We start from the raw sequence: 16,920 nt of genomic DNA, 5'->3' as shown, positions 1-16,920 counted from the left end.
GCCGCCCACCGGCATGTTTAATTTTAAAACTGTACATATTTATATATTCTTTACAAATATTTATATTTAATTTTTCTCAAACAGTTTCAGAATTTCTAGGGTGATTAATTTTGGCCATAATTCATTACATGATTTGGTTTAAAATATAGCCAAATATAGCTAGTAGTGGCAGTGGACAGGCAACATAGCGGTGGAGAAATGACCTTGTTAAGGTCACGGGAGACGCTGGATGTAGACCCCTTATAACCGGTCTTATTTAAGAGAAAGGCTTATGTTCAATTCTAGACGTCTTGTAGCTGAAATGTTGGTGATTATGACAACCAAATACTTAACAGTTCACACTTATGAAATTTATGTTCCAAATGACCAATTTAAAAATAAAGAATGACGTAAAGCCCGCCTTAACCTTTTTAACGTTAACTAACCCGGAAACAAAATATATTCGAAATTGGAATAATTTCAGAGTTTTATATTACTGTACAAAAGGCAATGTTTGTTTATTTTTAATCCAAAAATATCTTTGGCAATAAATAGACCTTGAACGAAGTCGTATCCATTAAATAAATATTTAATAAACAAACAATTTAGAGCCTTCAATTTTAAATTTGATAAATTTGGACTTCCTGTACCGGCGGAAATACGCGCCCATTTTCCTTATTACAAAGATTTTTAATTAAAGAATTGAATAACGTGGAAGGGCTACAAGTCTCGTAAACAGTACAGAGTGTTCCATAATAGAGTTATCTCTTTTCACTCTACTTCTTTCAACTATACCTTCAAGAGTTCTGTGAGTACAACTACATGGCTTGGTTTCAGCAGGACGAGGCCATTTGCCACATAATTAAGCGCCAGCATGAAGATCTTAGAAAAATGTTTCAAAGAAAAATCATATCGAAAAGTGTGACATGTGAATATTTTATAGAAACATCATATCACATCATCATATACTATCTAATAGATTCAGGCGTTACCATGCGGAAGTCCATCCTAACTAAGAAAGGGACTAATATATAGCTACTTCCGCTATGCAGCAGTAGTCGTGCAATAAGGTGTACCGCCCGCTGATAAAAAAATTTTCAGTATATATTAGTCCCTTTCTTAATCTTAATATACTGTCTGTAATATTCCGAAAACAATTACCGAGTTGAAGCAAAACATTCGAGAAGAAATGGCGGCGGTTCGACGTTACGTATGTTTGGAATGTTCTCGAAGATCTGAATGATACTTTGACTTTATCATTTTTAAAAATTATTTTTTGGTATATTAAAAATATGATCATATAATAATATTAATTTTAATAATAATGAAATTTATTTTAGAAGTCATCCTTATGTCCGTATGTCCGGCTCTGTACGTATTTATTATATTACAAGTAACAGACTCATAAGAGAAGAATATTGAATAATTTTTTATTCATTAATGGTAATTTTAAAATTAATGGGTTTAGAAATAATAATGTAATAATAATATAGATACTTTACACACGGCGCTAACAAACTTCAGAATACTGCATATTACAATTAATTATTGTTTACTATCTGCAGAATGTACTCTGTAATGTGGTCTAACTAATGTGGTCTGTAGAATTCCACTATAGATAACATACAGGATGATTGGAAATAAGTGTAAAATCTTTATTAGACCTTTTTACTACAAATGTGCTGTATATTTTATTTTATTTACACTTTCAAAGCTTTAAAACCAATAAACAATTACCCCTTATATAGTGTCATTAGAAAAATATATTTAAATATTTATATTCGATAGACGATTGCTTTTAAAATTATCCAAAGACATTAGCGTGATATCGTCAAATAAATAGTGACAGATAATACATTTGAATAGACCATCGATCACTCAACACGCCGACATTATTAAAACCACAATCTACTCGACACCATTCGGTTTATCGATTTACGTAAACCAAACGCTACATAGAACGGTTTTGTACAACAATAAAAGAAAGTTGAAATTATTTTTTCGGATTAAAATTTCAGCAAACTTTTTCTGTGATATATAACCTGATGAGAGTTATTTTTTTAATTATTATTCATACTCCGGCCAGAGCATTGCTGTGAAGTCGGACCAAAAATTAGAAGATTTACGAAAGAACCAAAGTTAACGAAATAATTCAAAAGATGGCTTGTCTGTAGTGACTGCAGGCGGCACATGGCTCTTGCAACCTACGGCCTACGTGGCTTGGCCCATAATTGGACCAATGACATAGTGAAGGTCATGGGCATCACTAAACCGGATAGGACCTTCATCATTTGCAGTGACAAAAATGCCAGAAGAGCTTAATTTAGTAAAAACGAAGATAAGACTAAAGTCCCCCTATAATGGCATTCGTTAGCTTGAAGCTACAAAGGTTCCAAACACGCTCTGATCTATGACCTCACAACAACCTTAATACAGTAGTATAGCAATTGTCAACCTTTATTTTATTAATAAAATTTTTTACACTGTAATAAGAGTTTTGATAGTTTTAGTTTTACGTACGTTTTAAATTTAATACGTAATAATTCAGTGACATTACTAAGTAGACCGTCGACATAGGGTCGTTGGAAATCGATCATCATGGCGATCTTTGGAGAAGGCCTATGTTTTGCAGTATGCGTCCATCGGCTGAATAGTACATGTGAATGTATAGTAAATCCGTAAACAATTGGTTTAAGTCATGTGGAATATGAAAAAGCATTTATATTTATTACAATAACTTATTCTAAATATTATGGTGCAGTTTATATAAATAAAAACTGTTGTAAATGTAGTAAACTGAATAATAATCGAAACCTTCAATAGGAGGTATTGTCAAACTTAACTGCTCATTGAAAACAACACGTCAATAAATCAAAAAGTAACCATATAATTTTATATCGTGGTTAGAAATATCACGTACTACCTTGTTACGAACAGTGTTAGATCAGCGATGACGGACTGAAACTAACGATCTTAGGTCGCGGGTTCGATTCCCGGAATACAATCCTTTACAATTTCACACTATATGCATTAATTATATAGGATTACCACTGCTCACAAACAGATTTCCAGAGGATGAACAGCAGCGTCCTTTGCGTACTATAATACCAGTCTGCGATCGCCAACCCGTCTGCTTATCGTGATGATTATGGTTTATTCCCCCATAGACATTTGGAAGAAGACCTATGCTTTGTTGGGGGCGTCTATGGGCTGAAACGTCGTCGGTTGACTTTTCAAAGGTGTTTTTCAAAACGTAATAAAGTGAAAAATTATTGGTTTTATTTGGTTCCTTCATAAGAAAATATTTGTTTCTGAATAAGACGCTTTTAGTATTCTTCGAAGAATTATTATTAACCACACAAATAACAATTAATTTCTAGCACCTTCTCAAACCAAATATATTGCTATGTTTTTGGGTATAATTTATATAAACAAACACAAATACGGATTGATATGAATAATGTCCCTATCGAAAACTTCAAGGTAAACTACATTATTACGTCGAACATTTTAATAAGGAATAATGTACAAAATATTACGAGTTTTATGTGTTACTTTTTGGCGAGGTTGATTTGAATAAATTTTACTAGTTTAGTTTTTAAAATTTGAATAATCGGTTTTACACGCTGCGAAAAAGTATAGCTTAATTGATCGCAAAAATTTTTGGACCTTTCCAAATTTCCAACCACACCGATTAACTAGAAAAATTCAGAAAAAATTTTGTAAATCGAAAATAAATAACTAAAGAAAAGTCCCTATTTTATCTGTGACAGGAGAAACGATATTAAAAATAAAAAACCACGCTGCATTAAGCGATCGTTCTGAAACATGTAACATTAATTTATTTTTTATCAGGCTAATTGCCTTGTCGCATTTCAATAGAAAAAATGAGTTATTACGTCTGGCAATACCAAATAGTCAGATAAACAGATAGTAGACAATAATTATTTCAAATTTTTAAAACCTTTTTCCTACTATATTATCATTACGCTATTTATTATTTCTGAAATCATCGACTTCTGGTTAGAGTATACTTTACATAATTGATAGCAAATTAGCTATACATTTAGACCTATAAAACTTTTACGCCTGTAGCCAAACACCTAGTATAATCAGTGAAGAGGGCTGTTTTATGGAATGTTGTGCAAACGTTGTTGCTAATATGGATATACCTCCAAGATAACGCACTATTTGATTCTCCTCCTCCTCTTTGCGTCGTATCCTTCGCTTTGGATCGTGATATTTTTTGGAAAGTATGTGGCGTACTATAACAATACTATAGTGCAATTTAACTCTAGTTACTCTTAAATTAGGCACTTCTCGAATTCTTCTCCTAACGTACACAAGTGATCAAAATAATGTACAGATTAAAGAACACATATAAAAGCTAGATCGTAAATATATATATGTATATACTACATGATGATATTTATACCTTCGTGACAGCTTATGTGAGCCTTTCCCCATAGCTGAATAGTGCATGTTTTCAAAAGTAGTGCAAGCGAGGTCATTGACCCGAAATCTCATTAAATGTTCGCCGTTCTAAATCTAAAGCGATACATTTAAGTAAGTTAACACGCGATTGAATAGTTTATATTCAGTTATTACTCTTAAATTGGATATCGTATGTCGCATTTACGAGAGAACGCATAGTACTACTGGCCACTATGGCCACAATACTTTTTATGTTGTAATTATTCTTGTGTACTTAGTGATCTCTCCTTTAAGAAACGAATACGTGCTTGGTTTGTAACTCACCTCATTCTTTAAACAAAAAGAAACATTAATATTTTAACTAACGTGCGTATACGCACCTTTATTGAAACATCTTTGAGCGAAAAGCGAAAGTTGAAGCTAAGAGTTCGGAGGTCTTCCGATCCGGAGAAATAGTATATATACATACTGTATTGCCCCGAGGACCTAACTCCCTGTCGTGAGCTCCTGAGATGGGATGCTAAACTCATATTAACTCTCTGAGGCGCGGTTGTACCAAAAACGTCCCAACATGTCCATGTACCATTCACCCCACGTTGCATGGTGGGACTATTTGAGTCCCACCTTATAATTGATGCTCGAATTGTATTATTTATAATTTTTTTATGTTTTTATATCATTGTGTGTCGTTATAATAATTAAAATATCCCAATTTTAGTCAATTTTTTGAATTATATAAAATTTCTCTGCAATATAGGTATTTTTATTTTCTAAAATTCTGTGCTTTAAAGGGTTAATTGAAAACCCAAACATAATGTCCCCTTTCGGAGGCCTTTGTGCCAGATCACATCATGGAGCGCCCACTTTCACTAACAACTTGGCGGTCTCACAATCCGATAATATCTCATAAGATCTATCGTTCCGGGCCAAGGTTTCATAGTCCTTGAAGGTTGCGTAAAAGAGATTTAGGCTAATTGCTTTCCACGTTCTACCCACTCAAGCCTTTGAATTCTGCAAATGCCAACAAGTAAACAGTTTAGACTCAGATCGAAAACAAAAACGATCTAAAGCGTATTTCGTACCCCAGTTTCAGAGATAGATTGTACTATGAATAATTTGATTAAATTTCACACCATCTTAACGTGTTCCTTTCGTAAAAGAACATTCGTGTACATTTTTAATTCCAATTTGTTTGCGTTGTTCGTATTTTTATAACAGCGAAATTGGAAATCAATTGATTATTTACACGTCGGCGAGACTGTCAAATAGTGTAATTGTTAAAAATTGATTATTGCGAGGACATGTGTTTGTCTGCTCACATGGTGGACAAACAATCTTGTTGAGGTCGTCGGAAGGCGCTGAACGCGGGTCCCTTCCAACTGGTTCTGTTGGAAATCTCTGGACGCGTCCTATGTCCAGTGGAGGACATATTACCTCTCAACTGATGACGATGATGAGACACATATTTCGTAAACACTTTGAGAATAGACTAATACTTTGTGGAACTTGTTATTAGGTTTAATAGCGGCATGAAGAAAGAGCAGTCGCTTATACCATCGGATGGTTCGAACATAAAATATTATTCAAAACTGTGTTGTATTATAAGTGTTTTATAACATCAAAAATCTGCTAGTAATGAACATTGCTGCCCATTTCTCACACATATACTGGACATTTATAATAAATAACAGATAACAGGTTTCAATATAATACTTCCTGTATATCAACTTTTTAAATACTAGTATTGTCTTAAAATAAAATGAACATGTGCAGAAAGAGAAGGTCAATATTCTTGAACAATTTTGATAACAATAAGTTAAATAAATCGTTATTATGAAACCACGGTGAATTATTGCAATATATATATATAAAGTTTCATCGTCCCACCTTTTTCTTTGTCTACTCTTTTCCTTTTTCCTTTTCTTGGATATCACTGTCTGCTCCACTTGTCCTTTCCTCTTATCATAAGTCCTGACCACTTCCATTTAAGTCTTTTTATTTTTATGATAAAGTCTTGTATCTTGCTCGTTTTCCTGGTGTCAATTTTTTCATATTGTTTCTCTCCTCTACTACCACGCTTCGCTCCATTGCTCATTGACAAATGGCAAGTGCGGTGCGTGATAAGCAAGGTGGGACGATGATATAAGGCAAGTTGGAGTAGGAGCAGAGTGGCCAGAGATAGAGTAGAATAGAGAAGGTTGGAGGAGACCTTAGCCAACTGGCAAAAGGACTTACAAAAAATAACAATACACCATAAATGTGGAAATAAAATTAAATTTAGTTAATACATGTAAGAGTAGTGTTGAGTAAACATTATTGTACTTTTTAAGTCACAATAAAAGTCTTTATTAATATTATATAAAGTTTATAAATGATTGTAATATTTTGTAATCCAAAGGCACATTTGGTCTACATAGATAAGGTTGATTATGATAAGCATGTGACTATAAAGACAAAGCGAATATTGTCGGATAAGATATATTTACGTTGTACAAACAGTATACGTGATAACATGCGTTTGGAATTTTGTACCGATCCAGTACAAACATATTCGTTATTAGGGGGAATATCATGAAAAAAAACGGTTCTTTAAGTAAGCTTTTTGTATACGTTAATTATATTAAAAATAATTTTAGCTTTATTTCATAAATCGAAGCCGCTTCGGACCAATCCCATTGAAGATCTGTAGAGAGGCCTATGGCGAACTACATCCTATGACGGAAATAATGATGAAGTAATACACATGGCTTTTACAAAATCTGGCAATACCGCGATTTAATTACCTTTTAGTTTAGTAAGTTACTCTTGTAAAAGTACATTAGCCTAGTAACTACGGCGCCAAAAATCTGGAACAATTATTACACGCGGATGACATGAAAGGCAAGGCATGTATATATATAAATCTAGTTAAGGTCGTAAAGAGACGCTGAATGCAGATGCAGAACTGATGATCGTTGGGGCCTAAAGATTCTGAAGTGAAGAGCACAGACTGGCAAGCACAGCGTAAGACATCTACACACGACAGACCCGGGTTGCAGGACGCTTTTATCAGGTGTTATTGGAAATATAAGGGCCTAGGTCTTTGTCCAGCTGTGGACCTGTCGTTCATTCCGATAGAACCTTTCTATTCAATGGAAAATTTAAATCCATTGAAATATATAACGGTCAACGCAGCTGCCGGGGAATACCCCGAATTGAGACATTATTCAAGTGTCTCGAGGTCAGTCCAACCACGCTGATCTAAGTTGGCTACTGATAACAATAATGAGAGAACTTATCCATTGGTCGTTAAGTTTGTGACAGATAAGTTAGCTTAAATGAGCACTTGCCTTAACCAGAAGCTATGCTGGAACTGGGAGACTATATCAAGTCTGATGTCATTTGTATAAAGGTTTAAACAGCAGTCTACCAACTCAAAACCTGACAAAGCTGTAAATTCCAATGAGGATACTGCATTATTCATTATAAAAAACAAACACTTAGTTCTAATTCCGCTGTTTATTGTAAATTTTAAATAATTAACATTGTAACATAAGAATACTAATAAGGTCAACAAGTCGATAGAGTAACCGTGTACACACAACATACACGCGTGCAATGCTTCTGTGTGATAACAGCTGCACTTGTTCCCAACTAATTATTTCACAGAAGTTTTATCGACGTGTACCTAATGTTGAGATCACGTTGTATATGAATAACCAAAAAATTAATATTGATTATTAGTTAAACATGTTTGATTTTTACTATAATGCTTACAGAAGCGTTCTCCTGTGCCAAGGGTATGCGTAAGAAGATCAACCGCTCCTTTCAGTCATATATGCATGTCTTTTACAATATTTTATACGATCCACGCCCTTGTTTTGTTATACCATTGACGAAGGTTTATATTTCATCATCAACATCGTTTCAGCCGTAAAACACCCACTGCAGGACATAGGCCTCACTATATATTTCCAATAGGATAAGTTGGAAGCGGATTCCATTGTCTCCCAACGACATTAACAAAGTCATCTGTCCAACTTTCAACATATGTTTTTAAAATACCCTCCCATATAATGTATCTTAAGCTTGGAAAAATTTATTAAAGATACTGTGAAAGCAATCACAAATAAAATAGTTGTGGGTTTCAGAGCGTGGAACCCTGGTAGCTTTAAGTCAAAGGATGATATGAGATGATACATTTGTCGTCGTCGTTTCAGCCCATAGACACACTGCATAGGCCTCCCAGACATCTACATCGCGTGGCAGGCTTGTTGGCGATCGCAGTATGGTATAATGAAAGGTATAGGATGCTGCTGCCCATCCTCTGGGACCTTGTTTATGAGCAGTGACAATCCTATATAATTAATGTACAACGCGTGATTTATATAAGATCGCAAATCAGTCAAGCCGCTACCGCTAGATTTAATAGTAGTGTCTCTCAAATTGGGCTTTTCCGTGACACATGTGAACACTATATATTATCCTACATGAATGAGAAATGTAATGGATCGTTGATTGTTCTTCAAATGGACATAAATATAAGTAAATGTTTCAATTAGCATCAAAAAGAAACTCAAAGACGCTATTTTGTATTAAGCTAAGTGCTTATTAATATAAAATACGTGCTATATTTAGCGGGAAGCTAGGCATTGTCTGCGTGATGTAAATGATTGAATGTCATGTCATGTAATTGTTGTTGTTTTTTGTCAACACGTCCCCGAAATACACACGTAGTAAATATTTATTGGACGCGCTTCATAAATTAAAATCAGAAGAGTATCAGGCAATAAATTATGTTTTTAATAAACAACCTATTTTGAAACAAGTGTTTTGCATTATCTATTTCCGTATTTTATAATCTACATAATCTACATAGTTAATCAACGATAATTGTTTACAATACATATTAACTGTTTTTTTAACAAGCATGAAATATGTATGTGTATACAAATATATATAAAAATGATATTGAACAACGATTGACATTAAAAAAAGTAAAAAAGTCCGTAAGTCCTCCCTACCACGGTTTCGATCTAATGTGGACCGTCGGTTTTTATATAAAGATATAATGTTATAACTTAATATTAGGTTGAGGGATCTATGATCTTTGGATCCTATGCCTTGATGTGGAACAAAAACATTACGTTTAATTTGACCACTGAAATAGCGAACAATTTGCATTGCAGCTCTTATAAAAAGCAAACAGTAACAATATTGAACATTGAAACTTTTATTACATGGTTAACATATCTGTTTCGCTACAGATGGTCACAAGGTCATACAAAATCGATCGGTGCCAATAAGTTCCATGCCTGAACCCTAACCTGATGTTACTGATCACGCAACACTTGCATTGCATTGACGTGCAAACCGCTAATTATTTACTTCGAAGCATTCTAACCTAGTTCAGACGGTTTCAATTTAAAAAAATATATTTCTGTACATTAGAAGTACCCTCTACGGAATACTATAATTTATTTTTTTGATAACATTTAACTTTTCGTACAATCAATAATATTATATAGGGTGATCAGTAATAGGTATTAAATCCTTGAAGAGGTAAATGTATAAATGATTTTTTGTCAATTAACATACGGTACACCGTATTCAAAAATCGTTGATTTAAGGAAGAATAAAATAACGATAATATAACGAAAAAAGGCATTTTCAAAATTCGAATTTTACATTCAAATTAATTATCGATAACTAGCTGTCCCCATAGACTTTGTGCTGCCAGAAGTTATTTGCCTGTAACATTTCAATAAACTTTATAGGAAATAATTAAAATTTGATGAAAAAATTTAAAGCTTTTTGTTGACAAATGAGCTAAACTTTCACCATTTTTAAGAATTTACAATTTTAGCCCATTACCATGTAGAGGTGTACAGATAATTATTAACTATCAAATTATTAATTGCTAAATTTTATGTAGATAATACACAAAACCATACTAAATTCTGGATCCTTTGGCTTTATCTGCTTGAGAATGCCATAAAATATTGTTATCTTTGTTTTATTTTATAAATTGAACCGCAGTAATTTTTATTTAAAGTATTATTTTAAAAATGCAAAATTCAGCATTCATTGCAATATAAATAATAAATAGCAGTGGTAAACCCAGCAGTAGAGTACTGAGACTTGGGATCATTGGACTCTGGGTTCAATACCCGGGATACAATTTTATATAATTCACACTGTTTTTAATTGCCAGTGGCACACAAACTTCTTTTCAGAGGTTGGGCAGCAGTAACCTCTGGGTACCATACAACATTGCAATTGATATAAACTATGAAATAAATAATTAGTTTTCTATAAAGTCAGTACTCAATGTTAATTTTAAGACTGTTTTTGTTACTTTATTCATACACAACATGTCCACAATCCATGGTAGTGAGGTCTCGAAAACTTATAGTAGAGAAAATAAACCGACTCAATATATTCTTATTCTTTATTGCAATATCATATTTTTATCTTTAAAAAAAACATATAACAAATTAAATGTAACAATATAAACAGAAAGTCACAAGCATTTTTAGTTCAAAAATAATTCCAAATTAAGAACTATAGTATTTATGAAAATTTTTACTTTACAATTTTAGTTTATTTATAACACACAAATTCAATATTTTTAAAGTTGTTTTTAAAAAAAAACTTATTTGCATACATATATAACAGATAATAAATTGAAAATTGCAATAAAAACATCTGTGAAAAATATTGTCTTTCATTGCCAGCTTAATTCAAACCAAAACAGTATTTCAAGTATCTTTCTCTTGATATGCCAAAAAGGAATTCAAAAATATGTTCACTATTGTTTAATACTACAACAAAATGAAAAATCTTTTTCACCAATACCACTACATTATTGAAATTCTTTAAGTGCACATAAAAAACCAAAATCTACTTTATCCTAATCTTTTGATTACAATGAAAATAGTACTTAATTCCTCATTCCTATTAATATCATTAAATGTAATTTCTCATGACAAATAGAGTTCAGTTTTAAAATATAAGTATCATCACATTTTTTTTCCTTTTTTTTCTCATAAAATCTTTATATTTATGAACACTTATATAACAATTTAGAATATACTTTGAATTTATTTCACTTTTAATACTAATGCAGACCATAGAACAACACATGAAACATTTTCCCAAGAAATAAGAATGTATTTAATAAAATGAAAATTGTAAACAAATAAATACATGTTTATCTTCAACATATTAAAGGATTCCCCACCCAGTGGAATGTATAAAAAACTAATATTACTGTATAAAAATTGCTTATTGTTTATATTTATCAAATGTTATTACAATTATTTAGCTCATTATCAGGTAACAGCTGCAAGTGCATTATAAAATGAATAATTATAAATAGTTGAAAATACAATGATAGAAAAGTAAATTTACATATGAAATGATAAAGATGTTTTTATTGAATCCACAAATAATTCAGGTCTAAATACAAGCAATATAAATTTTCAATAATATAACAGAAGCACTAAAGTTGTTTTACAAATTAGAGCATTTATGACATGACATCATTATTAACAAGAAAATTGTAATCATTATTTCCAGGAGTGTAGACAAGAAACTCAAAAATCTCTGAAGATGAATGGATAATATACAATTGTGCTAAATTAATAGAAAGGTGATTACAACAAAAAACAATTAAGTACTATTTGTTAAAGATATGTGCCTTAAAAGAACAATCTAAAAAAGTTCTAATTCAAGTGCAAAACAAACGATTGAACTGATACAATCTGTTTAACTAAAATTTAAAAATAAATAAAAAATTAGGTCTTATATAAGTAATATTCTCTAGCCCAATAAAACCCCTGATTTTCTTATCGTCTTTGTTTAGTTTCAAAACATTAAATCAACAGTCTCATTGAAATTAGTTGGCTTATTAAAAAGAATCTACCATCAAACAATAAAACTAACTGTTAAACACACAAAAAATTCTTTTGAAGATGGTAAACCAATAATACTTTCAATATTGAAAAGAAACAATGAAACTATTGATCATCTGTATTCTACTTAAAATTATCTATGGTCTACTATCACATTTGGTAGGGTTTGGGGGCTAGAATGCAATAGATGATGGGGGCATTGAACATTCTCCAACAGTTACACGGTATGATGCTAATTCACTGATACCATGGTAGTGGACAAATGCAGCCACAATAACTAGAACATGGAATATTTGATGAGACTGGAACCAGATATCACATTTACCAGGAAACCATCTTTCTGGAACTCTAAGGGCATAAAACATTGCTCCTAAAATGTATAGCAGTCCCATAAGAACAAGCCATCCAAGTGATGCCTTGCTAACCTGACTAAACCATCCCTCAGTTATTCCGTAGTGAATTGCTGGCACAATACCTGATAATCCAAAGCCCATAAACACTCCAGCCCGAAGAGGTCTCAAACGTGGTTCTGAGAATCTATCCCATAATGAAACTATAATGGATAATATTCCTAACACAACCACAACAGATAAGTATATTATTTTAGGTCTGTAGTGACAGTAGAAACTATAGTACAGCCAAGGAACAAATGAACCCATAATCAACAGTGCAATGCCACAGTAGTCCAACTTGGAGAACAATTTACCCACCATTTCAGAGTGGCAGTATAGTGTGTGATATGCAAACGAAAAGCCCAAGCACACAATAGCACCAATAAAAAATACACCAAAGATCATTTTCTCCTGCATCTGTATCTCAATGGACGGGCGCGACAGGAAGTATATCGCGACGCCGATGAAGGCTACACATCCAAGTAAATGCGTCCAGATGTTACCAGTTTCCGTGTGAATACGGAATATAGACGCGAAACATGCGCTGAACGACGGCAATGGCGGTCTGTGTCCCTTATGAAGGTAATCGTTGTCCTGTAGCCAACGCGGTAAGTGTCTGAAGTGGCATACGTTCCACGAAGCTTCCCAAACTTTACGGACAAATTCTTCAGCTTGTTCTGCCGCATTGTGAGCAAGAGCTCCGAGATCTATCTCATCGGAGAGCACACCTGCTTTTAAAACTTCTGCCATCTCCGCGTCTAATAGATGTTGATCCTCTGGCGTTGACGGCAAAGGGCAACCTTCCTCCTCCTCGGCGAGCACTTCATCGAGTTCATCCATTTGAGAAGCGAGGCTCTCGGCCTCGGGGTCCCATCCTTGCCGCCGTCGTAATCCATCCGACGAAGCGCTGTGGGACCCCGTGTCAGAGTCCACTTCCCACATCGTTGCGTTGTACGCAATCGGCTACACTCCAAGCTTTCGCATCCGACACGGCCTTCGTTTAAGACGGAGAAACAGTTATTCCAGTCGGTAGAAATCCAGTTACGTCACGAAATATAAACACGACGCGCACGATGTAAATTTATACAAAACGAGGCTTTACAAAATTTAAACGTAGTGCGTATGTATTTTTTCAAAGTTAATTTTATTGTTTGAAAATCGTAATGTCGCCGTGAAACAACAATCAATTTAGAGCAGCTGCAAAGAACTGTTGAAATGTCGACCGACCGATTCCGATCACCATATTCGTTTCTTAATACATCTATCTCACTCAAACAACATTCGATTGGTTCAGAGGCATTTTTACAAAGGATAGCCTTTGTCGTGTCACCATTACATTAGTGAAGTGAATTCTATAACTAAAATAATCGTTATAACGATTACTAATAATAACGAAAATTGTATTTACCTACTTTTAGTATGCATTATAGCGGAAATTTTTTTTATGAGTGTGGTGGTTTTTAACTACATAGGTAGGAAACGATAAAAAAATTACATCTTCGCTTTTCTTTGTTCCAAAATGTGATAAAATAGTAAATAATTAATTGTTTTTTTGTAAAAAACAAATATTGTTTTCCCAATGGAACTTACGCCTTCAATGGATTAAGATATCTGAAGGTGCTTAGCGTGGATTTGATTTCAGAAACTATGGCTTGGAACGTTTTTGTTTTTCTATTTCTTCCGATAAGGGCTTAGACGCTATAACCAGCTTAAGATATAGCAGAAATAACAAAAAACTAATAACTGATTTTCCTTAGAAGTTAGAACATTATAAATATAATATAATTATTGTTAATGGTTGTTTAATAATTAGTGAACATAGCATAAATGGTTACATAATTAAACCCTCTAAATAAAAAAATGCTTAAGAAAAAAACGAGATCGCGGCATGGAATGTATTTAAACAAAATCATTACAATACGATTTTTTGTTAACATAAAGTTAAATGGTATTTGAACGTCTACCAAACACCACTTGTTATCTATATCTGTTTAACGAAACTGGCAACAAATATGCTACAACGAAATCTCTTCTGTGATTGGCTACTGTGTATACTACGTCTATAGGTTATTTGACAAAACATAAACCTATATAACCTTACAATTATTACATTTAAATATAAGAAAAAGTAAGCATTTAATCCTTAAAAAGTTAAATCTACTTACTTTTTAAACATGTTGCAGCTTTGACAAACCACTCTATTTAACTACTAAATATACAATATAATCACCGACAATTTTAATCAGAGCTACAGAACTTGAATAACACTTGACAAAATATATGAAGGTTGCGGCTCAGCCAATGAACTTCACAAATACCCTTTAGTCATTGGTTGAAATGTCAGACAGATCCGCCAACCGCTAACCGTTTTGTTCACTGGTTGTATATACAGCCTTACATTTTTCAGTATTTATTTAAGTAAAATAAATATTTAATTTTTAGACACTTAAAACAAAAAAAAAATTAGTAATAAAATTATTCATTGAAAATTAATAGATTGGATTATCTCTTTAATCTTGTTTTTCTCTCTGGCAACTGAACAGAAGTTTCAAGAGTAATGTCAATTTTTGAAACAACAATTTAATTTAAAAGCACATGGTGTACATTCTTAGGAAGAAAGTAAATTATTAAATTCCTTGCGAAGGAAGACAAAAATGTCTAATTTATTAGAAGTTCTTGTGACAAGCGATTCAAATAATACTATGTGGACTTGCTGTCTTTGGGATCCTCACACAGGGACAAGTTTAATGACTTATAAAGGTGGTGGAACAAGTGAAATGAAGACGCTTTGTTTTATAGGCGATGACTACGTCGCCGCTGTTGAAAAGACTAGGCCAATTCTTCATGTGTGGCCATTGAACTCGCAGCAAACAGTTCAAGGCATGCGTTTCGTACTACCAGGGAAAGCCAATGCATTTTCCTTTACCAAAGACGGAACGTTTTGTGCGGCGGGTATCGACGAAAAAATTTACCTGTGGCAAGTTACATCGGGCAGTCTCTTGACTATAATAAGTCGACATTACCAAAAGGTTAATATAATAAAATTTACAAGAGATGGCCAATATTTTATATCTGCAGCTGAAGATGGAATGGTAATGGTGTGGTCTTTAGCAGCGATTGCTACACATCCGGAAGTGGATCTAGTCACTCAAACAACTGCGGGTCAACATGATCCAGTGTATATTATCTCTGATCATTCCTTACCTGTAACTGATTTGTGTGTAAGCAAAACCGGTATGCTGGGGCGGCTTTGTACAGTATCTAATGACAGAACTTGCAAAATTTATGACTTAACTACAGGTGACATGTTACTAAACTTAATTTTTGATGTACCTTTAACAAGTATTGCAATGGATGTATTAGAATTAAATATATTTGTAGGAACCACAGAAGGTGGCATGTTTCAATTTAGTCTAACAAATCCAGTGAGAAATAAAGACTTAATGATGAACGAAGACAACAGTCTTAAATTTTCATCGCATACAAAAGCTATTAACTGCATTTCAGTTTCACTTGATGGTGAATCAATTATGTCAGCATCAAATGATGGAAAAGTTATCTTATGGCATATAAAAAGCCGACAGCCTATGAGAACTATTACCCATAAAGGCCCAATTTTAAATGCTTTCTTTTCTCCTAATCCTCAAGCCACATACAAACAAGATTTTAAGCCCAAAATAGTAATACATAGCTTAGAAAGAACATTGGAAAAAGATAATGATGAAATTACAGAACTTGAAATATTAGTAAACAAAAGAATTAATTTCTGGCCTCTTCAACAGAGCAAAGATGTGGAATGTGATAAATCTAAAGAATTAGAATTGGAGTTTCAAAATAAAGAAGCAGCTTTCAAGGAAGAGTTGGATCAACTGAAAAATATTAATGCTAGTTTATATGCCTACACAATTAGAAAAACTTTAACCACTGCACCGAAAGTGAATAATGTTCCTACAGCAAAAAACAAACCTAAAAAGAAGAAACTAAAAACATTCAAATCATAAATAAAGTACTTTATAATAAATTTTATTTTATTTGGTCTATTATTTTATATCAACAACATTTATTAGGAAAATAGCATTTATGACAAAAATGAGTAAGTAATATAAAAGTAAAAAAAGATATACTTGAAATTGTCTTGCAGATCACATTTTCAGTTTAGTCTCAATGTTAAAGTAATTGTTGTATTTATCAATACTTTTGATTTTTCTTGTGTCCAATTT

General features: G+C 33.0%; 3 protein-coding genes across 3 annotated transcripts in view; 1 reads left to right on the top strand and 2 right to left on the bottom strand.

The window, feature by feature from the left end:
* Positions 1-15,007, bottom strand: part of MCTS1 (malignant T-cell-amplified sequence 1 homolog) — a 54,457-nt gene extending 39,450 nt beyond the window's left edge. The window contains exon 1 of the mRNA XM_068767059.1: positions 14,866-15,007. Within this exon, the coding sequence (XP_068623160.1) occupies positions 14,866-14,876 (11 nt within the window). The 5' untranslated portion in view covers positions 14,877-15,007. The remainder of the gene's footprint in view (positions 1-14,865) is intronic.
* On the bottom strand, positions 10,830-13,961 carry AdipoR (adiponectin receptor). Its single transcript, XM_068766872.1, has one exon. It carries the CDS (start codon positions 13,640-13,642, stop codon positions 12,482-12,484), a length of 1,161 nt encoding a protein of 386 aa, XP_068622973.1. The 5' UTR covers positions 13,643-13,961; the 3' UTR covers positions 10,830-12,481.
* Positions 15,008-15,223: 216 nt separating the features above from the next.
* LOC137923774 (WD repeat-containing protein 18) lies at positions 15,224-16,701 on the top strand. The gene has a single exon (XM_068767043.1). The coding sequence runs from the start codon at positions 15,355-15,357 to the stop codon at positions 16,699-16,701; it is 1,347 nt and encodes a 448-aa protein (XP_068623144.1). The 5' UTR covers positions 15,224-15,354.
* Positions 16,702-16,920: the final 219 nt, after the last annotated feature.

Source organism: Battus philenor, unplaced genomic scaffold (assembly GCF_028537555.1).
Source record: "Battus philenor isolate CCGP_79_NKW_IND1 unplaced genomic scaffold, ilBatPhil1.0.hap1 SCAF_22, whole genome shotgun sequence".
Lineage (NCBI taxonomy): Eukaryota > Metazoa > Arthropoda > Insecta > Lepidoptera > Papilionidae > Battus > Battus philenor.
Note: the sequence above shows the minus strand (reverse complement) of the source record. Positions and strands in the feature narration are given on the sequence as shown.

Coding starts and splice junctions, on each gene's coding strand:
- LOC137923774 (XM_068767043.1), top strand. CDS start 15,355: ATGTCTAATTTATTAGAAGTTCTTGTGACAAGCGATTCAAATAATACT.
- AdipoR (XM_068766872.1), bottom strand. CDS start 13,642: ATGTGGGAAGTGGACTCTGACACGGGGTCCCACAGCGCTTCGTCGGAT.